The 21,708-nt window shown below is 36.6% G+C and overlaps 1 protein-coding gene across 5 annotated transcripts in view; it reads right to left on the reverse strand.

Moving 5' to 3' along the window:
* pbl (epithelial cell transforming 2 pebble) overlaps positions 1 to 21,708 on the reverse strand; it is a 138,184-nt gene that overhangs the window by 70,438 nt on the left and 46,038 nt on the right. For all 5 annotated transcript variants that reach the window (XM_089647560.1, XM_089647563.1, XM_089647561.1 and 2 more), the window contains exon 2: positions 18,770 to 19,007. In XM_089647560.1, coding sequence (XP_089503686.1) covers positions 18,770 to 19,007 — 238 coding nt within the window. The remainder of the gene's footprint in view (positions 1 to 18,769; positions 19,008 to 21,708) is intronic.

Consider the following 21,708-nt stretch of genomic DNA (forward strand, 5'->3'; position numbering starts at 1 on the left):
TCACGGGGTATTTTTGTAAGTTTTTATGGACTATTTCGAGGGTTCCCGATGACAAATGCGGCCGATGGAGCGGCATTCGCTGCAGAGATAAATATAAGCGCACATTCACGTAATAGCGACTATAGAATCAAAGGTCTACCTACAGCAGCAGTGGGAGACAACGCATGACTAGATCGTGCGAAGTAAGGACACGAATAGTATGCTTCTCCGAATCATTACATTCGGAGAAATACGACTAGTGTCAGAGGAGAATGATTAAGAAAGGTGTTCATTGGAAAACAGGGAAAGCAAAGAATCAAAGACCAAACACAAACTATTACATAGCTGAAATAGAGAACCCTAACTGCAAGGCACACGAACAACCAATAACTTCTACAACTATGCCATTAAGAACCAAACTTGACCCAAACATAGAATGCAGCGTGAGCCATAAACATAGAGTTAAATTGAGTCTCTTTATCTTCCTTCTGGGTATAAATTAATAGGAGACGGGAGCGAACAAAATAATAGTGAATGTGTCAAGCACAGCAAGTTATTGCTGTAAGCGAGTGTAGAATAAGAAACAATATATTGAAAGAAACCTACACAGATCAAGGCGATTGACACATTGAACTGTTACCGTGAACCAAATTTTGTGGCATTTTGTATTAACTAACAATTAATAATGGTCAAGTACACGCACGTATTCACCGGTGATACCTGTGACACATTATTATGGTTCGATAACAATTATTAAAGAAGACGGTACAGGGGTAATACATTCGAGGAAAACCTTTCAACACTAATTAATAACTTGAGGTGACTGAGACCTTCCATCAAGAATAAAGCAGTACATGAGGGCAGTAGGACAGATAGTCGGAGCAAAGGTTTGTAGGTAACTAATTGTATGTAACAGCTAATTTGCTAATTCACCTAATTTAACATTCTCTTCGTTCATAGTGGTAATAGTAATTGAAACATTGTGTTTAGATTCTTGGAGTAAATACTTAAGTTTACAAGGTTTATTTTATTGAGTGAAATTGCTTTTTACTTCCCATTGATGCAGGAAATGTTAGACTCACCTGGAAGAACCAGATTCAGATTATCTTTATGAAAAGGGATAAGAAGAAAACTGAAGAAATCTGAGTTAGAAAACGACTAAAAAATTAGGAATTTTAAATAATAGAAGTTACTAAACACCCATTTGAGTATCACTGAATTTTTAAGAATTAATAAACGAAACAAGCAAAAGCCGTTTAGTCTTATTTTGACAGTTATATCGAGATTTTAAAGTACCATAGCGCACGAAAGTGGTTGCGCTATGAAAAAAAAAGTTTCAGGAAGGTGAAAAAGTGAAATTAAATCAGATACACCGTGATCTTATATATGCGACGATGAATGTATTCGATATTACGAGCGTGAGATCTGAGTCGAGTTGTTCAGTAGTTTCCACGATCGGATTGAGCATGTTCGTTTAATTATATTTACGCCACGACATGTCTAATTAATTAATTAAAATTAACCTGAGCCATTGTTGTGCCTAATTATTTTGTGATCCGATCAAACTTTCTTCAAAACAAACAAAGCCAGAAATCGCACGGCTGCGAAATGGATTAATGCGAAATTAGAGATCAATCTGTCAAGACGATTCTTATTCCAACGTACTTTTCAAAAACAAGAAGCATTTACTTCGTAACAGCGTTACGGAAACATCCGGTCCTGTTTTGGCTGGACTTTCGTATTTAACAGATCTTCACTCTCACATTATTTGCAAAACACATTTTAAAACATGACAATATATAGCAAAATATAATTCACTAGTTTCAGATTGAATACAACATAAGCTTCTTGTCCTTTTTTACAATTAGGAGCAGAGGCAACTCGTGACTGCCAGCAGTGCATTTCACTTTTAACATGTACCTAGTATGTAACAGGTGAACTAATGGGGGTTCTGCAATTCAATCACTCCACTAAGCTACATTAATAAAATAATTTAATAAATAAAACTGCTTCGCGTCAATTTTGTAGCGCTAACATTGTAAATTAGTATTCCTAAACGAATTTATTCCAGACGCTTTAGATTACGCACGATAAAAGTGGTGCAAAATTCATCTGCCTTCAAGGCGCTTGGCGCATGCGTCGATAGTGCACGGGATGAGTTATATAACAGATATATATCTCTGCACTACTCAAACACGTGATTTGCCGTTATGAGCGTAATATGTAGTTCTCATGTCACCGTTTCAGCGGGTCGAGCTGTCTCGATACCGCCCGATGCTGTAAAGTTTTGTGAATAACGAAATACGCACGACTCGCTTGCGCGGGAGTCTTGTACTAGAAGATAGCTCAAATAATTACCTGGCGTGAATTATGACTGGAGGGACTTTCGTTCGTGAAGACTGAAGACAAGCAGTGCAATGCACAAATGCACATACCAAGAAGCCGCCTCCGATAGCGCGCTTAAAATAGTTGCGTTGACCGAGAAATTTTAGACAGAAAAGGCTGTGCAAATTTTATTACTCCATACATCGTGGTTTTAAAGTTTTCGTTGCTCCAGATAAAGAGTTTTGTGATTTTTAGTTAAAATTAAGGTATGCAGAATTAACACTAATGATATAACAAGACTTTCCACCCCCTAAGGGTACGTATACATTTGCGAACCGAAACGGATTACGGGAAAGGAACGAATCAACTGCAAGCAGCGTTTCGCGACATTTGCAGTTGCTTCGTTTCTTTCCCATGAGTTGAGGTTCAGTTCGGCAGTTCGCATCGCGGATGTATACGTAGCATAAGAATCCCGACGAACCAAAATATTAAAATATTTAGTCAAATCGCAAGGACATGACAAAGGAATCTACAGAAGGTTATCACAGAACGAAATTCCGAGAATCCCATGAGAGCGATCGCTAAACCGATCGATGGACCAAGGGAAAACCAGTCACCAAAACGACCCTAAATTAAGTTATGATAATTGTTTACGTTCTCGCAAGAATGCCCCTCTCTGTAGAGTGTAGACAGGAAAACAATATCGCCACTCGGTGGGCCGTGTTGTGAGACGGGTTGGAAGCGTGTGTTCCATTCTTATCCGTCGAGTTTCACGTACGTGTACAGGTGCACAGAAGATCAATGCTGCTATCTCATTCGAGCAAGCTCCATTGAAATACCCCTAGAACAGACTCATCCTGCCACATTGCGTCTGTGCATTGGAGATGGCACTCGGTCTGTGAACAACGAATTGTCAATCAAACGGACAGCCCTCCTTTGCACACTTAGGACGGGTTGTTTCGGAAAATTTGAACAATTCATCAAACTTCAACGTTCATTTTCGGGTTCTGTGAAAGTCCTATTCAAGTTCTGTTATTACATTATTATAGGCTATGTAATGGTGAGATATATAATGTAGGAACATTCCAATGTTTACAAAAACGGTAGAGCAAAGATCTCAATCTCATGATTGTGGGGTTAATTCTCTGTCAAGTAAGGAGGGAAATCAGAAATAATAAGAGTAAATACTTAATAGAAATTATATTGAAACCATCAAAAGTTACAACAAAGGAGTACAAATAATAACCATGTAACAATAGGAATAAAAGTAGGCACATACCAGATGGACTCCTGAACCAAACTAAACTAACTTTACGTGGTCGAGAAACGAAGGAATAACAACGGGTGGCGAACAAAAACTTGTCTCCGGTAACGGGGAACGGACCAGTGACGGATGCCAGGACATCCTTCACTTAATGGAGACGGGAAGGCGCAAGTCCTTCAACGCGCGCCTTGTGGGATCATCAAGTCCGCAGCACGTGGCAGGCAACCAGACTCGTCTAACGGAGCCAGGACATCCTTCTCTTAGTGGAAACAGGAGGGCGCAACTCCTTCAACGTGCGCCTGCAGGATCATCAGGTCTGCAGCACGTGGTAACCAACCAGACTCGTCTTACAGACTTCGGGAACAGCAATCCGTTCCTTCGCGAAGCGGGGATACTCAGCCATCAACTTCTAGCCACAGCTAGGACCAATCCATTTGCGGTTTCACAACCGAAACACGAGTACTACAAATATGACCACCGGCCAACACTGGATCAAAAGCGGGATTCCATAATCACCACTAAAATAATAACCAACACGAACTATTCGTGAAAGGAAAAACACCCCGCGCCCTTTTTAAAAGAAAAGAATAACTTCTATTCACATGATTAACTCAGATTAAAACACCTTAACTGGCGAGTGACTGGATCACCGAGCTGCTGCCCAAGCAGATCGGGGAGGAAGTGCCCATAAACAAAACTGTCCTTCCTTCCTCAAAAAATATTGCCAAAGTTAAAAAAAAACCCATAGACAAAATAAACCCAATTAAGCAAGAACTACTTGTCACAAAATATTTATGTGACAGCTATTTGCTTGACAGAACTGAAATAAAACAGAACTTGAAAAAATCTTTCGAGGAACTTGAAAATCAACGTTGAAATTTGATGAATTGTTCAAATTCTCCGAAACAACCTGTCCTTAGGCTGGAGACGAAAAGTCTTGGAGATTCCGACCCTTAGTACTAAGAAAAACGACTTCCAGAGTTCACGACCCACCATATCATCACGATTTTCAGCATGTATAGTGGTTAAATATAAGACTCATGATAGCTATTTAATGAGCTAAAATAATATTGAATATTTAATAGATGTTCTTCAGAGCTTTTATGAAATAACACAACAATTTTCAATCAATTGCAGAAATATCCTTTTGCGCGTGCTATCAGCACGTGTCCGTTGTATCATAAATAACAAAATGCACATAAAATCCGACCGAAAACAAGTTCAGGCCCAAAGCACTATTTCATTTTCGTAGTAAAATAGTAGGTCCACAGATAATTAACAAACAATGAGTGATACTCAACTAGCTGATGGAATAATCAGCTGATCAGTTACGGATATTGACCTCACGGCAAACTCGCAACAGGTCAGCATCTAACCTTTGCACTCCCAGAAGATGCTTCAAATTGGCCCATTACTAAACCTGGATTTCGAAATCATCGGACGATCGCGACGCGTGATGTCATTAGTCATTACTCTTGTTAAAGTTGGGTTTATCTTTAATCCTAAGTAGTTTATCAGTTAAAATAATTGGGAAAATTACAAAAGAACCAACTCTGGGTGCGGATACAGGGAACTTATTGATCTGAAATTTGTCGATAAAAATATTGATAAATAGGTATTATTGAATATTCAAGAAATTCATTTTAAGTAGGAGGCGATAATCAATCAAAACAAATTTAAAAAAAAAAACAAAAAAACAAATTATATGTAAATAAAATACTTATATTCGTCAGGATAAACACTAGTTTCGAAACATGTCAATCTTATTTTATTAAATAGTGGTGTACAAAGTAATTTAATTTCAAATGATGAAAATAAAAATCTCTACGATTCTAGGCAAAAAAAAAACATAATATTATAATGCTCGTTTTTCGACACTACTTCTTGCGTTGCATGGGCGGAGGACAGGCATACAAAATACTTTTAATTTCAGTCCGAGGGAAAAATGCGAGATCTAATTACTCTAACCCGTGCCATGATTTTTATTACAAACCCAATCGAACGAATGCCAGAATATCCGACAGTAGATGATAATGATTAATTCAACTAAAACGTTAGTAACCTTGATACTCGAATTCTTTTACATTTTATTGACACAACCTCCGTATCCAAAATCAAAGCTCTTCCCTCAAAATATTCTGCTGAAAATTTTTGAAAGGCGTAAACCTGGCCGTAAAACGTCAGTATTAGTAGTAGACAGATTTTTAAATCGCCCGACCCCCAGGTATAGGAACGTTATTACGATCCGGTTTATTTGACAAATATCGATCGGTCCTGCAATGAAAAATTAAAAAAGTAGTAATATCAGAGGAATATGTTAAATCGAAAACATTTACCAAAGCAAATACGGAACGCATAATCGAATTAAAAAGGCAGTCATATCAGAGGAATATTTTATTTTATTTATTTATTAATCTTAAGTTAGCTCACATCTTCGTGTGTGCTAATAGTTTTATAAACATATAAACATGTACATTGTTTGGCAAACATAATCTTTCTTTAAATATTTCAATAAAGTCACAAAAAAGGAAACATTAATAATTGAGATAGACATATTTTCTTAATTCATTTTTGAACTTATTAATATTTTCTATCACAGCAATTTCCTTCGGGATTTTGTTATAGAGTTGAACGGTTAAATGTTAAATTTATTAAATTGTTTGTTAAATCGAAAACATTTACCAAAGCGAATACGGAACGCACAACCGAATTTTGAAGTAATTCAAAACAGACCAGGTCAATGACGTTACAAAAAGTCATCTGAAGAAACGTGAAGTTAGCAACAGAACGCGAAATGCGAAAATGACAGTGCTTTTGAGGTTTGGAACAGAATGGTGCCAGTCTAAAACATTTTGCATGAATATGAGTAACGATTTTAACCCGAGCAGTATACGACTCTCTTTCTCGGATAGCTATACCAACGCTGCAGCGGAGTATTGGGGACTGTTTATAAGACTGCATAAATACCCAAAAATAAATAGGTACAATGAATTAAAAAACTATCGTGGGTATTTCTAGAATTGACTCGTGTTGCCATATTAACTTAGTGTGAAAGGGTATCATTTCTAACTAACTAACTAACCATCACGCCGTTTCCCCGCAGGGGTAGGCAGAGAGGACGGACCGAGAAACAACTTGGTCTTGGCACACACTCCTTGCCTCATTCACATTCATACATCGTCTCATACATACTCTTCTATTATTCTGACTCTTGACATGGCCCGACTCGAGTATCTGATTCACTTGATCGTGCCATGTCTTCCTCGGGCGTCCCCGACTTCTGCTACCATTCGCATTTGCATCATATATCCTCCTTACACTCCTTTCTTCGCTCATTCGCTATATATGCCTAAACCATCTAAGCGTCCCTTTCTTAATCTTACTCATTACGCTTACATCAGCCTTGCACTCTTTGCGAATCTCCACATTCCTCACACGATCATACATGGTTTTACCACACATACGCCACAGGGATCTCATTTCAACAGCATTTAATCTACTTTCATCCTTTTTTGCCAGTTCCAAATTCATATCATTTCTACAGAGATAAATACGCATTATAATACAATTAAAACCAGGAGAAGGCGCAAGACAGCACACTACCCCCAAAAGTCAAACAATACAATAGATACACAGTGGCCGTGATAATCGAAAATCATTTACAAATCAAATTCATTAACTACACATGCAGCTATAAATTAATATACAAACGTTTGTTACCTTTGCCCGGCGTCCTTGATTCGAATTGCATTAAAAACACCAAGAAAATGTTAGTGAAGCATACACTATAATTATTACAATTAAGTATGTTCTAATAACAATATAAGCGGCGAGTCGTCTAAGCCACACTTAGAAAGTGAGATACAACAACGTAGGTCAGAAATAATGGGTCAGTGCTGATTATTATCAAGAATCGTAAAATGTTTCATTTAACATGTTTTATGAATTTTCGTAATAGCGACAGTGGGCTTGAATTTTAAGTGCCCAAAATATTATATTATAATAATAGGTTAAGTGAACATTGTTTTTGAAGTTTCACGTGATTTTGAAATGTTACTTGTTATATACCCAAAGTGGCATGCTCACAGACATATGAATATTAATAGACGAGAAGTTAAGGACGAGGGGTTAAAACAAGAGTTGCGGGGGACGCAGAGAGGAAAGCTGACTGTGATTCGTCAATAAATCAATCTGACAGTAAATAGGACAGTAAAATAATGCTTATATATGGAATGTAATACGACAATTGGGTTTATTCTCTTTTTCACATCTATTTTTACAAGTTTTCATAGCACAAGCCACGATTTTGCCGTGTTATTTCGTAAAATGAACCGATAGCATAGCTCGACGATAGTTCGTACAAGAATTATGACGTCACGTTTTCTAAATTCACTTGAAGCCATACGCGAGCACAGCCGGCTCCAATGGAACCGGTATGGGGAGTGGGGAATAATACGCTTTTAATCACTTAGGGCAGGTCTACTAATATTCATATGTCTATGGGCATGCGTAACCTTTCAACTTATCACAAATACGTTTTTGTCTCTTCGTTGGTTTTGATTTGGACGAGATATAAAAGAAAGGTTTGTATAAAGGTGATTTTAAAAACATGGATAAATGCACCAGAGTCCCTGCTGCTTAGACTCGAATTGGAGTCGAATTGTGGCATACCCATGTTACAAAGTGGGGAGGGAGGGGGAGAATGAAAATAGGAAGGTTGGGAGTTACATGGCTATTCAGATCAGGTTGTTAAGCACAGCTAAACCCATTTCATATAATGTTTCGATTCTGAAATGTTTGTCTCATATAATACCGAGAGAGACACTTTATTTCAATGGATTCAATACCTACACAGTAGGGTGGAGTGACATTGCAAAAATCAAATCTCGGTATTGTAATAGCTGCCAAAAGATGCTTCATGTCATTCATATTCTCGTAAAAATACTTAAAAAAATCTAAACTTATGTCTTCATTCAACAACCTAGCGATTTCGTAACGTAAAAAACGTAAATTTAGCCTTTTTTTCCCAAAATCTGAGTACAGTCTCAAAAATATAAAATAATATCCATTACTTTCAATTGCATTTACCTTATTGAACATTACATGTTTTATAAAAAAAAAAAAAACTGCATAAATTGCTCTTAAACAAGTAAGTTTGTGAGCGCTGTGGAGGTGGGGGGGATAATTTCGCTCCTATTGTTTCGTCGCAGAAACTAGATGCGACTTGCATCTAGTTTCGTTTCGGCTACCGCTGACCGTAGACGTGTTAGAATCCTTGTCCGATTAAATTTTAACACATATAATTGTTGTGAAAATTAATGCAAATTATACGAGAAGCAAAATTTTATGTCCAATATTCGGGGCACCAACTGAAATGAACTCTCAAGTGTTACCTACTGTCTCAGAAGTGATTAAACATTATTTGTTCTTACGATATGAGCGTAATCTTAACTCTACAAAAAAACCGTCAGTATTCGAAATAAAAAGTGTTATATCTGCAATTGTTGGAGGAATTTGGAAGCGCGCTTCTATTCCCATTGTTTCACACAATCGAGTGATGAAACTGATCCAAGATCATTATAACGAATACTTAAAACTTAAAAAATGGCCAAAAAAAAAGTGTGCATTATTATGTTAAGTTAAATTCTTATAAAATCAAAATGAATAAACTTTTCGATATTGCTTCATGCAAATGTAACTATCTGAATATGTGTTCCTGCGAAAAGACGCGCAAGGTACCCACCAAAGAACAAGCATTCCTTGAAGACCAAAGATCCTCGAGAAAAATGATGCTGGGAGCAATAGACACCGACACAACAAAAAAATTACATCGGAAAATGAGGATGCAAGCTCGTTTATCTGAACTTGCTTCGAAGGTCAGCTCATCTACAGCATCAGCGACAACACCACGTCAACCCTTTTTTGATGAAAACCAATCATTTTCTTCACATTCTTCGCAACCTTGACGGCCGGCATAGTCCAGTGGTAACGCATTGGACTGCCATTCCGAAGGTCGCGGGTTCGAACCCGGCGTGCGCAAATAAATTTTATTTGATTAATTTGTGTTATTTCACAATTAATTAATTAAAATAATATATAGTATATTTGCGGCACGTTCCAGAGTGGAAGATAGTACCAATATCGCCCTGGTGTAAGACCACCATTCAGAATTGAAACGTTGCTCCAAATGGCTTTAGCCGTGTTTAGTGACTAGATCTGAATAGCCAGGTACTTCCCCACCTTCCTCTTTCCCTTCCCCACTTACCTTCAGCCTCACAACATCCCCCAATTGGGGATGCCATAGTCTCACTGGCTCCAGACGGGAGCAGTTGGGACTCTTGTGAGGTATTCACTATAAAAAAAAAAAAAAAAAAAAAAAACCTCCAGAAAATTCCCGTATGATGTTAAAATTCCCCACTTTGGCCAGAATCTGCGATCAGTATGGTTTGTCAGACAGGTCGGCATCAGCTGTTGCAAGTGCTACATTACAAGATTTTGGCATAGTAATCGAAGACGACTCTAAAATGGTGATTGATAGGAGCAAACTCAGACGAGCTAGACAAACGTGTCGCACTTCTTTAATAAAAACATGGCAGATGTCGTCGGAGTCAACAAAAATTCGAGGTCTATATTTCGATGGAAGGAAGGATAAAACACTGTCTCAGGAAAAAATAGGGGATAGATATCATCGGAGAACGATTTCAGAAGAACATTATTCCATTTTATCTGAGCCGGGGTCTCAATATGTTGGACATGTTACACCATCATCAGGAACTGGCAAAAACATCGCAAAGAGCATGTTACACCATTTAAAAGTGAACGGTTTTAATTTGAATGATTTATCAGCGATTGGATGTGATGGGACTGCTGTCAATACAGGCAAAAAAATGGAACTATTAAATTCATGGAATTGGAATTAGGTCATTCGTTACAATGGTTTATCTGTCAGCTGCATGCAAACGAACTTCCCCTTTGCCACTTGTTTCAACACTTAGATGGTGCTACAACAGGACCTAAAGGATTTTCAGGACCTATTGGAAAACTTCTTTCAAGCAGCTCTAAAAACACCGTTATAAATTATTCACCAATACACTTTGAGATGCACAAACTCAACGCAGAGGAATTGAAAAATTTGAGCACGGACCAAAAATACTTGTACGAAATATGTTTTGCAGTTACAAAAGGTCACAGCCCACCAAATTTAGCAAACCGTCATCCAGGTAGTATTTGTCACTCACGCTGGTTGACGACAGCAAACTTAATACTTCGATTATATATAGGAACAACTAACCCTTCAGTGAACCTAAAAATTCTTGCTGAATATGTTGTTAAAGCATATGCTCCGACATGGTTTGAGATAAAGAGGCACCCGTCGTGTAAAGATGGGGCATTACATGTTTTTACTATAATAAAACTCACCCGATATTTGAGCACCGATCTAAGTATATAATTAATCCAGTAATTCAAAGAAACGCCTATTTTTGCCACCCAGAAAATCTGCTACTATCCATGATAATGGATGACAACCTTATTGTAAGAGAATTGGGTTTGAGACGAATATTAAAGGCGCGAGATAGATGTCCGAGTCCATCTGTTGTTAGAGACTTTATTATTCCAACAATAAACTTTTCAGCAAGTAAATATTACGATATTATCAACTGGCAGGAATGCGAAGTTACACCGCCACCGATACTATCCGAAATCAGTAATGACGACCTAGTCAAAATGATAAATAATTTCGGTGAAGAAAAGGACAGTATTGAATTTCCCAGATTTCCCTGCCACATTCGAGCAGTCGAGAGGTGCATCAAATCAGTTACCCAGGCATCGTTGTCTACAGTTGGGCCTGAAGCAAGAGATGGATTCATTCGGGCGACAATAAAATCTAGGCATATAATGCCCGAATTTCACACCAAATCTCATTTCAAAACACGATAAATATTATAAAACTTCGATAATGTTTAAATAAATTCTCTTTGTTAAAGTATTTTATTTAATAAAAAAACATGTTTCTCAAAAACACGAAAAAATCAATAAAAAAACAATAATCCTCTTAAAAAAACCAAAAATAGACCCCGCCTTGATACTATGGTAATTTTATTTTTATTTTCACATGTGTTATGCACCTTATTAGCTATAAAACCCCTAATAAAATTGTATTTTTGCTATGAATATCGCTTGTTTATTATGCTTGGCAGAGTTTTCAGCGACTTTTTTCATACAATTTTTTTCTAAATATAAATGTGCTGGTTGTTGAATAAAGGAATGTTTCGATCGAGTTGATTTTTTTAGACGAAAGAGGTGTTATATAAAGGCAACTTTATTTTGCTATTACAGTACTGGCATCTTTAAAAAAAAAAGTCCCATACAACGTCACTCCACCCTACTACACAGTGTGAACAAGCCACAAGCCCATTCATTTTTAGATATTTGTCCTCACCGGGCTCTGAAACCAGGACTCCTGGGGGGCTCACTTGCCTCGTCACAGAGCAGTGCTGCTATATCAGCATTTTAAAGAATTCACTTCAGGTACGGTTCTTCGTTTATCAGCCACATGAGTCCATCACAATTCTAACAGACAGAGAAACAAAGCTCAAAGATTTCAAACAATATTGAATTTAAAGTTAGACGAGGAAAGATCTTGATTGTTTTTTTTTACGATCCCGGCCACACAGAATCCAGGCATCATTTATATATTTAGGTCGATATAAACAAGCGTCTAAAACTAAATAATCACACAGGACTTGGCTGTGTTGGCCATCGCTAAACAATAAGAAAAATTGATTTTTCATAAGATTAACGAATGGAACTAAAATCAATCAATTATAATTACAACTACGTTAAGGGCGATGAATATTCGGAATGACCTTAGAATTCGAGAATGGCCAGGTTCACAAAGCGCTGGTCAAGGTTGAAATTGCTTCGTCTCGTTCAGTTAAGACTGTAATGAATATAAAATAATTTTTGGTATTATTTCGGATGTTAAAAAAATTAATACTATTCCATGATTTAACTTTAACTTAACAAAATATGAAGCAGTTCAGAATTACCCGGTATTTTAAAGGGAAAACACACGTGGCAGGAATCTATTTTCGACCACGGCTTAGGTGATCGGGAAACATACCGTTGATGTTTTTTAAAGCTCAGTATACAACAAGCTTGTGGAATATTGAAATACCTTCAAGTTACACAATAGCGCAAAGTCTACGCAAAAACAGCAGAGTGAAACGAGTAGGCATTATATACAATTCAGATTTTCATGGTAAAGGAAAAACCAAGGACGGTTCAGGGAACGGTGAATCGAATATTCGAGAAAGGTCTGACTTCAAAAGTGAGAACTTCTGAGAAGATTTTAAGACGAAAGAAAAGGTGGTTTATACTTCATGGTATGATATCATATAATTAAAAAAAATGTAAGTCAGAAAATCCAGAGATTGTAACGATTTACCTAGTGAGGGGTATTATATTCCTGTGGGAATGAAACGACCTGCAAATTTCAAAATTAAAAATGATAATCCACGATATTCAATGTACCTGCGAGTTCAACACGCTCTTCTGTCATGTTCAGGGTGGATCAATTCGAAACGAACTCTAAGCAGAATTCTTGCCTGAACAGACTATGCAATAATTACAATAGCATATTATCCAAGGTGGATATTTTCAGTTGCGAACTTACCAAATACAAGAGGTCCATAAAAGAATATTTCTCTGATGGTTTATGAATAATGTTATGTTTATATTTCTATTATGATTTGATTTATGTCTAAATCCTATCTCCATGGCGATAAATGTACTGATAAATGTTTTATTTTGTAAATTTTCGTTTTATATATTCTTTTGTTTTGGATAATTTTTTTAAAAAATTCATATTCCTTTCTTACAAATTTAATTTACTTATTCTGTCTCAGTAGAGGTAACGCCACAAGAAGGAAATCCATAATTGGTTTTATTTTGGCTATATAATACTTATGTACAAACTGAAATAAGTGTAAACTGTCGATTTCCCGAAAATTAATAAATAAATAGATATATCTGATATCAGGGGTTAATGAAACAGTGATAGACAACCGATAGCAGTCACCATTAACACACTGACTTTAATTAATTAATTCGACGAGTCTATCGAGATAAATATAATGATATGTTATCAACATTGCCTGCCGGTGGTCATTGTCAATCTCCCAGAAATAGACCGATGTGGAGCGGTCGCTGAGAGCGCGGGTCAGGAATGAACGAAACCATACGCGAGGTTATCTTTAGCAGCGGCGGCGTTATTTCTAGGATACGTCTTGTTCACTGCTATTACTGCACAATAATTGTCAAATGTATCGAGTGCTGTAAATCAAAAGACGGAAGAGTGAACATGAAGAAGAGGAAATTATGAAGTAACACCAGCAAAACAACCTACATTCAATAAACACGAAGATGAGGAAATCAACAAACACGAAGATGAGGAAATCAACAAACACGAAGTTGAGGAAATCACATATATAAACTTGAGGAAATCAAAAAGCACAGTCAACAATCACGAGGATGAGGTCTACAAACATGAAAATGGGAAAAAAATGAAAATAATAAAAATTATTAATTAGCACAACAACAACAACAACCTACAGTCAACAAACATGAAAATGAGGAAATCAACAAACATGAAGATACGGGATCTAGAAACATGAAGATGAGGAAATCATAAATTTATGAATTAAAACTAACACAACAACCTACAGTCCACCTCTGAACAGGAATCCTAAACTGTGAATATACTATTAAACAATTTCATCTTTAATAATAGTCATTAATAAAAAAATAAATCTTTTTTCCGAAAGCGTCAGTGAAGTAAGCAGGTTTCAAGTATCTTTGAAAAGCAGTAAACGTGGTTTTTAAGGTCCGGGCCGAACACCTGAAGCTCGATTCTGGCTTAAGTTCGATGGCCCAGTCTATATTTTATATATTTGCCACTATCATTATCTAAACATATTCCCGTTTATCCCCAAGACTGGAATACGACTGTCGAATCTCAACACAGATACTAGTAAAAAAAAAACTATGTGTATGGCTCACTAAAAATAATCAAACGGTGAGCTATGGCGCCATGAAATTTGCAAAACTTTTCTGTCCGGCGTTTCTACGTCAATGCAAATATTGTCAGCCCGGAAGGTCGTTTTCATAGTGGGGTATTAAACTTATAAATATCAATTTAACTGTGAGATAATTTAGGCCATTCTGTGGGCCCATATTTTTCAAATGTTAAGGGTGATTTTGAGAAATTAGGGCGAAGCCGGATTTATAAATTTACCAGCCATTCTTTAAAGTTTTCTAAAAATCTGTTAAAAAATGCACTGCAATCCATCAGGATGCGCAAATACAGGGTCGTGCCGAAGTCAGTCAAAACGTCATCCATATCAAACCCGCAAGTCGTTAGACTTAACACTTAAATAATAATGATAATAGATATTAAATTCAATACACATAATGTACCCTTGCAACTTGCAACCATAGACATTCAAATTGATAGACTAACCAAACGGAGAAAGGGGAACAAACTAAGTTTGCAGAGCGGAGAGGTGGCATGACTATCTCCCTTTCCCTGATCGGTTTATAAACGAATTTCGCATTGTAACAATCACTATTTAGTCCTCAAAAACAAAATCTGTCTACGAATTACAAGTCCTTTTTACAATGGCGCGCAAATTGTTGACTACGTAAAAAACTTAAAAACAAATCCCAAATCGGGTAAACAAAAGTTCGGGCTTATTTTGTTACACTATTTAGTTAGACACATTTACAAATGTGTTATAATTTACCCACATCTCTTATTTCTACGCCAGGCGGTTCGGTTAAAACTAACATTCAGATCCTGCGCAGAAAAGTCCCAAAATGGACTGTGCTGCAAACCGTTGCCTTACTTTAGCAAACTTTTACATTTTGAAAAAAAAATTGTAAAACCAACAGGAACAAAAATGTTATATATAGTAAAATAATAAAACATATATACGTAATACACAACACCATTAGAATACACACATCATTATGTACAAGTACAACCGTACCTCATAGAAGGTATCATATTTTTTTCATTACCGCCTATTTTATTGTGTTTTATTTTATTTCATGTTATTTTATTAAATATTATTAAAATGGGGGACTCAGCGTGGGTAAAGCACCCAGTTAGGCTCACATTTTCAAATAATTATTAAAATGTGTAAAGTATTGTGATATAATTGTAAAGCTGCACATCTTGATACAGGAATGCCCTAGTGAGATGTGTAGAGTACGTTTTTTATGTTAAAAACTGTTTTTTTTTTAATAAATAAATTGTATTTAATAAAAATAAAAATTAAATATATCTTTTTTAATGTACCTGCCATCAACCGTAAAGCGCCCCTGAGGTGATATCTCACAAAAGCGACGCTATACAAATTGTCCAATAAATAAATAAAATTAAAATATGTGTAATTATCCAACCAATAAAAGGTTTCATTGATGTATCTTAATTTAGTGAATATAAAAGAGTTACATTATCCAAACAGTTACATTTTCTGCGCAGGGTCTGGTTATTACGACTAATGTTATCTTACGACTAATGTCGTAGTTTATTGAAATTATAAGGTGCTTTGCCTCTAGCTCGTCGAAATGATACCCTGATTTGATGTTAGGGCAAGTCTATCAATTTGTATGTCTATGCTTGCAGCGGTGAATAAGTTAATAAGTGAGCAACTCAAGCAAGAAGGCGACCGCGCGCTGTTGGCCGCTGTTCCCGCCCCGGGGACCTTGACTGACTTTTCTGCTTACTGCTTTACTCGATTCGCAATAATCAAACAAGCCAGCCAGCAAACAACAGACGAAGGAAACCGGGGAATGTAATCATCGGGGTTTATTATTATTATTTATTACACTTATCGTTACATTACTAACGGCACTCGTTCTTCAGCGTGCAACGCGATTTGTACAGTAGCTTAATTGATTTTTATTGCGAAAGAGTTTCCCGCTTAATTAGAGGCCGTTCTGTGAGGTTTCCTAGTGTGATTCCGCTTTTTGCAGGCAACTTGCACCGCGGCTGATTTATTTTATTTAGGTCAGAAAATATTATAATTAAAAAAAACACTATATATTCATAATGTGCACTGAAATAGTAGCAAAAATAATAGATATAAAGAGTAAAAACAGCATAAGACAAAGTTGCATAACATCATAAAGCAAACAAAATTTGCACAGCTTTTCTATCAGAAATATTTAGGTCAACGCAACTAATTCCATCATGAGCTACAGAGATTTTAAAAAGTAACGAGACGAGTCGAGACGTTGTCTTTACAGAGAATTTTATTTTCATCATATAAAATCGCTGTAAATTAATTATCGAATTATTATTTATGAACACGTCATGTATATTTCCTCCCGGCCGTTTGTTGTTGCCTCAGATCATCGGCAATCAGAGGCGCGCATTCCATATAGGCACATAAGCACCACCTACCCTACCTTAATCGCATAAAAATATAAATAATATTAAAATTTATAAACTTATTCCAAGAAATCACTTTCGACACCACGCGCACCGTACCTAAACCGCACACGTATCAAAAGCATAATCTAAGTACGCCAAACGTCGGCCTCGTCAGAGTATTCAATGTTCACTTCATACTACACAAAATTTGTACATGTGTGCCATAATAATAATACTTTGATGACTTGTATAGCGCCGTTTTTGTGCAAAAACACCTCAAGGGCGCTGTGTGCGCAAAGATGAGACGTTTGTGTTAATATCTAAATAGGCAGAGCTTTTCAGAACGAATTGCGACGGCTAGTAAATATAGCAATCAGCAGCATCAGTTGATAGACGATACGTCTAAATTAGCACAACTTTACTAACGAAATAATGATAATATTATAATTTTGGATTTCTTTCAAAAATATTGTGTCCAGTAAAATGCTTGGAATTTGCACATATTAATGATTTTGTTTATGAAATCCCAACAAAATGGGTCACAGCTAGCAGCTTAGTCATTCTAAGCAAAAAAAATTGCACGAATGGAGTAGTTGTCGATGATAAGTTTTTTTTTTTTCAATGAATTTGTTGTTTTCCCTTTTGCCCACCCTGATCCAAAACTCTGTGCACGCCACTGTCGGCAATCTATCAATATCCAATGGCTAACAGTAACGACTAAGCCCGACTTTCCGCAGTAATCAATCAGCGACTCAATCCGCATATGTCTTCCTGAAGTACTAAATGACGCAGACACGCTCAGTCACCCTTAAGCTACAACAAAATACATTGTAATATATTATGTATTCATCGAAAATTATTAACCGTAGATTGGATATATGAGTAATAAGACGTATAGCATAATTTCGTTCTACGAATTTGGACATGAACACAACCGAGGGAGGACAGGTTTTATTTTAGAGAGGCGATAAACAATTTTTTATCTTTCATGGGGTTTGAAGGTGAAATAAATCAATCCGGGATTTGGAGCATAATAATATTATAAAAAAAAGATTACATTCACGTGTGTAACTAAATAATTTAATTTATGAACATTCAGCGACTTTTTATAATTCTAAAATCTGAAACAATCAAAATTTTCTTAGAGCTTTGCTACCAAACCTAGTTTTTAAAAGAATGTCGTGTTTCTATAGTTTCATTCCGAGATTGGTGAAATTTAGCACACTTGACCATCGAAACAAGAGAAAGGTCACTCGATATCTACACGAGATTTCAGAATACCACCCCCACCACCTTTTTATTTTTACTAACGCCCTTTTACATATGAATAGTAAAAGATATACAGCACATAATTATTATACATATTTCCCCAAAAGTATTCCGGGCAATGAGAAATACATATGGTAGTTAGTCCCAGAATTTCTGAAATGAAATGAATCCCGACTTCTATTTTTACGTAGTGGATTCGGAAAGTTCATCAATGCAAGTAATTCTGGACTATCAAATGCATCATTTATTTTTCCAACCCCTTAAAGCAGAATTTTGATACTGTTTGATGAAATTTGTACACTTTATGTTCAAAATAAGAGGAACATTACTGTTAACATCTGATTTCGAAAAACTCTGCGTAAAGCCCGGGAAACGCCGGGGACTTCAGCTAGTACAATATTAAAAAAGTAAACTAATATATTGTAATAATTATGGCAACCTAGAAGTTGATTGCTTTTTTAGAATACGTGAGTAAATATAGGTTGTCTCACCTCTGCTTCGCCTTGCACAGCTGGTCGAACACCGGGCCGGAGAACTCGTCCAGCACGAAGTAAGTGCGCGGCGCGTGATCGGGCGGACCAGCGGCCAGCGACAGCACCTCCTCGGGCGCCTCGTGCAGTAGCACCGGCAGCCCGAAGGCGGCGGCCGCGCGGCCCGCCCCGGGGTCCTGCGACAGCCGTCCTGTCAGGCAGAGGCGCGACCTGCACGCGGGCAAGCCCACACTGCCGCCTGGAACAACAGCACAAACACTTTAATATACTTTATTTAAATAATTGACCCCTCTCTCCGCTCAAGTGATGAAAGAACCCTTATAATTCCGACCCACCGCTCTCAATGGGACTAAGTAGCATCAAATCACATAAAAAATACGGGTTATCATAATTTTATGCCAAGAACGTTAAGATTGAATTCAACATTCTCAAATTTCATGAATTCATTAAAAAAAACTCGTTACAAAAAGCAATAAATGATGATATTTTATTATTTATTAATAATTAAAATAAATTATTACCTTTAACAAATCATAATAAACCAAGTAAAATTTCGAACTGTTTTGTCCAACTTTGTAATATCTCCGTTTGTTTGCATGCACCAGTAGAAAAATAAACAATGTTTATTGTAGCTAAATAATTATTGTAAACGCAAATTGTTTACAGTGTATTTTGTTTTGACTCTTTTATGTAAATGTATTGTTAGTGTTTCTAAAAAATACAAACAAAGACCATATCAAATATACCCATAAGGACGTCAACACAACAGAAATCTTTCAACAGTTTGAAGTTTTCAAACATTCTGGTTCATCACCTGAAAAAGATAAAAATTTCAAAATAAGCTGGTTAAAGTCTTTCGAGTGCGTCCTGATTCCTGATACACCCTCTAACCTCTCGAGCGATGGTGTATTTATTAAAATATGCCTTGGGTGAAGGTTTCCGGGCGCTCGGTTTTGGACTCGCCCGAGCTCATTAAAAAAATCGTATAAGCAGTTTCGGTTTCAAGATTTTTTACGCTATATTTACACGCATATTTCTCTTCCACACATCTTTGAGGATGCTGTGTGGAGGATATTTTGTAAGGAAATGAAGGAGGGGAAGTTCTGGAAAAGGTATAAGGGGTGGGTAGGATCTGGGGTTCAATGCACGGAGAAAATTTACTGAAATAAAAATACTGCAAATTTATTAAAAATCTGGTCAAATTATTCGTTTTCCGGTTGAAAAGCGGGACTGCAGGCCTTTACCGAATGAATTGACAGGTTTCCTAACAAACTATCAGTAAAACACGAATGTGTTATGGGGATGTCGGAACACGTGTTCATAAAAATTCTAATATTTTCCCAATGGATCAGGATAGAGAGACTCCAGCTGAAGAAGTCAAAGGGTATCCTTTAACCAGGCTTTCCCGATCCGGCCTGCCACGCAGCTGGTGGGCAGATGCATACGCCGCCAAGACTAGGATATACCTTACCCCATGAATCCGGGAATATCCGTGAAACTCATAAAAATTACAATTCAACAAACCTTAAAAGTGATCAAAAGTCATGAAAAATGATGAAACAAAAACTAGGTTTAATAGGTTAGGTTATTAGGTAAGTTTTTTTCATCGCTTTTAATGACTCTGTATCACTTTTTGAATATACCCGCCTCCCAAATTGTAAACACATGGGAAAAATGTTATTTAATTGTTTTATTCTGACCGTAAATCTGTGTTGGTAGTTGGTAGGATAGTTACCAATTAGATCTATTATCACCCTTACACAAACATAAATATGACGAACATAATGTATGTCTTTTGTTTTAGAAATAAAAGAAGGGGGAAATCGTGCAGAGATAAGATATACTCCAGACACTCGAGACGGTACAAGACACTGGCCCATGATCGTAAGGAGAAGGGTATACTATTTACATTGGAATAACAATCTTCCAGGATGTGAAAAAATTACCTGAGACATTTCACCTTAGGCGAAATAATTCGATAGTTCAATGTTAGGATTGTTATCGTAATGAATGCGACCATAGATATAAAAATAACATTAGTTAAAAAAACACAACCTAATATTCAGTCTCGAGTCGAGGTTATATAACAGGATCCCACAAACAATGAACAATGCAACATGGGACTTAACATTGGCTGAACGTGTTCAACACAGCACTTCTGGCACGAATTGGCGCCTGTCACTGATAAAACTATTCAAGCGTGCTAAAAAGGAAGAACAAAAATAATGTCGGCTTTTAGCTTTGATTTTTGAAAATGGTTAGGTATTTTCGTTCTAATATTTGAGCGTCTGAGACCGCAGTGTTGTGTAGCCAATGGGTAAGACTACAGTATGAATAAGACGACGTATGAACGTGAATGAAGCAAGTGGTGTGTGACAAGACAAGGTTGAGTTGTCCAACCTCTAGGGTATTTCCTTTCCTGGTAAAATGCGTCAGTTCGTTAATGTTGTTACTTCAAAAATTTATTTATCGCATTTCAATATAGAAGAAAAAACAGGATTCAATTCTATTTTTTTAAAAATCTGAATAAAGTGTTATTTTTTTTAAATCACTATCTGGCTATTCAGATCTTGTCACCAAATACGGCCAAAGCAGATTACTACCCCTCCAAACATCCCTGCTCGCCTGCAAGGCTCGTATCTCTTATTTTTTCTTGTTAGAGTATCAATGAAGGGACTCGTGATTATGGAGTACCTCGTAGATCATTATAAGTTCGGATAAGAAATATACATTTCATATTTGGAAAATGGCTATCATGTTTTGAATAGAAGCTAGGTATTCATTTTTAATAAAGTACATTTATTTATATTGTTTTTTTTTTCAGACGATCTTACTTACGTAAGAAAAATCCAATTATAAAAACTCAGATAATTCACAAATAGGTATGAAAAAATACTCAGTCAGAGGATACACAATATCTGCATAAAAAAATTAATTAT

This window comes from Hesperophylax consimilis, chromosome 26 (genome assembly GCF_061612785.1).
Source record: "Hesperophylax consimilis isolate HC1 chromosome 26, BYU_Hcon_1.0, whole genome shotgun sequence".
NCBI classification, from domain to species: Eukaryota; Metazoa; Arthropoda; class Insecta; order Trichoptera; family Limnephilidae; genus Hesperophylax; species Hesperophylax consimilis.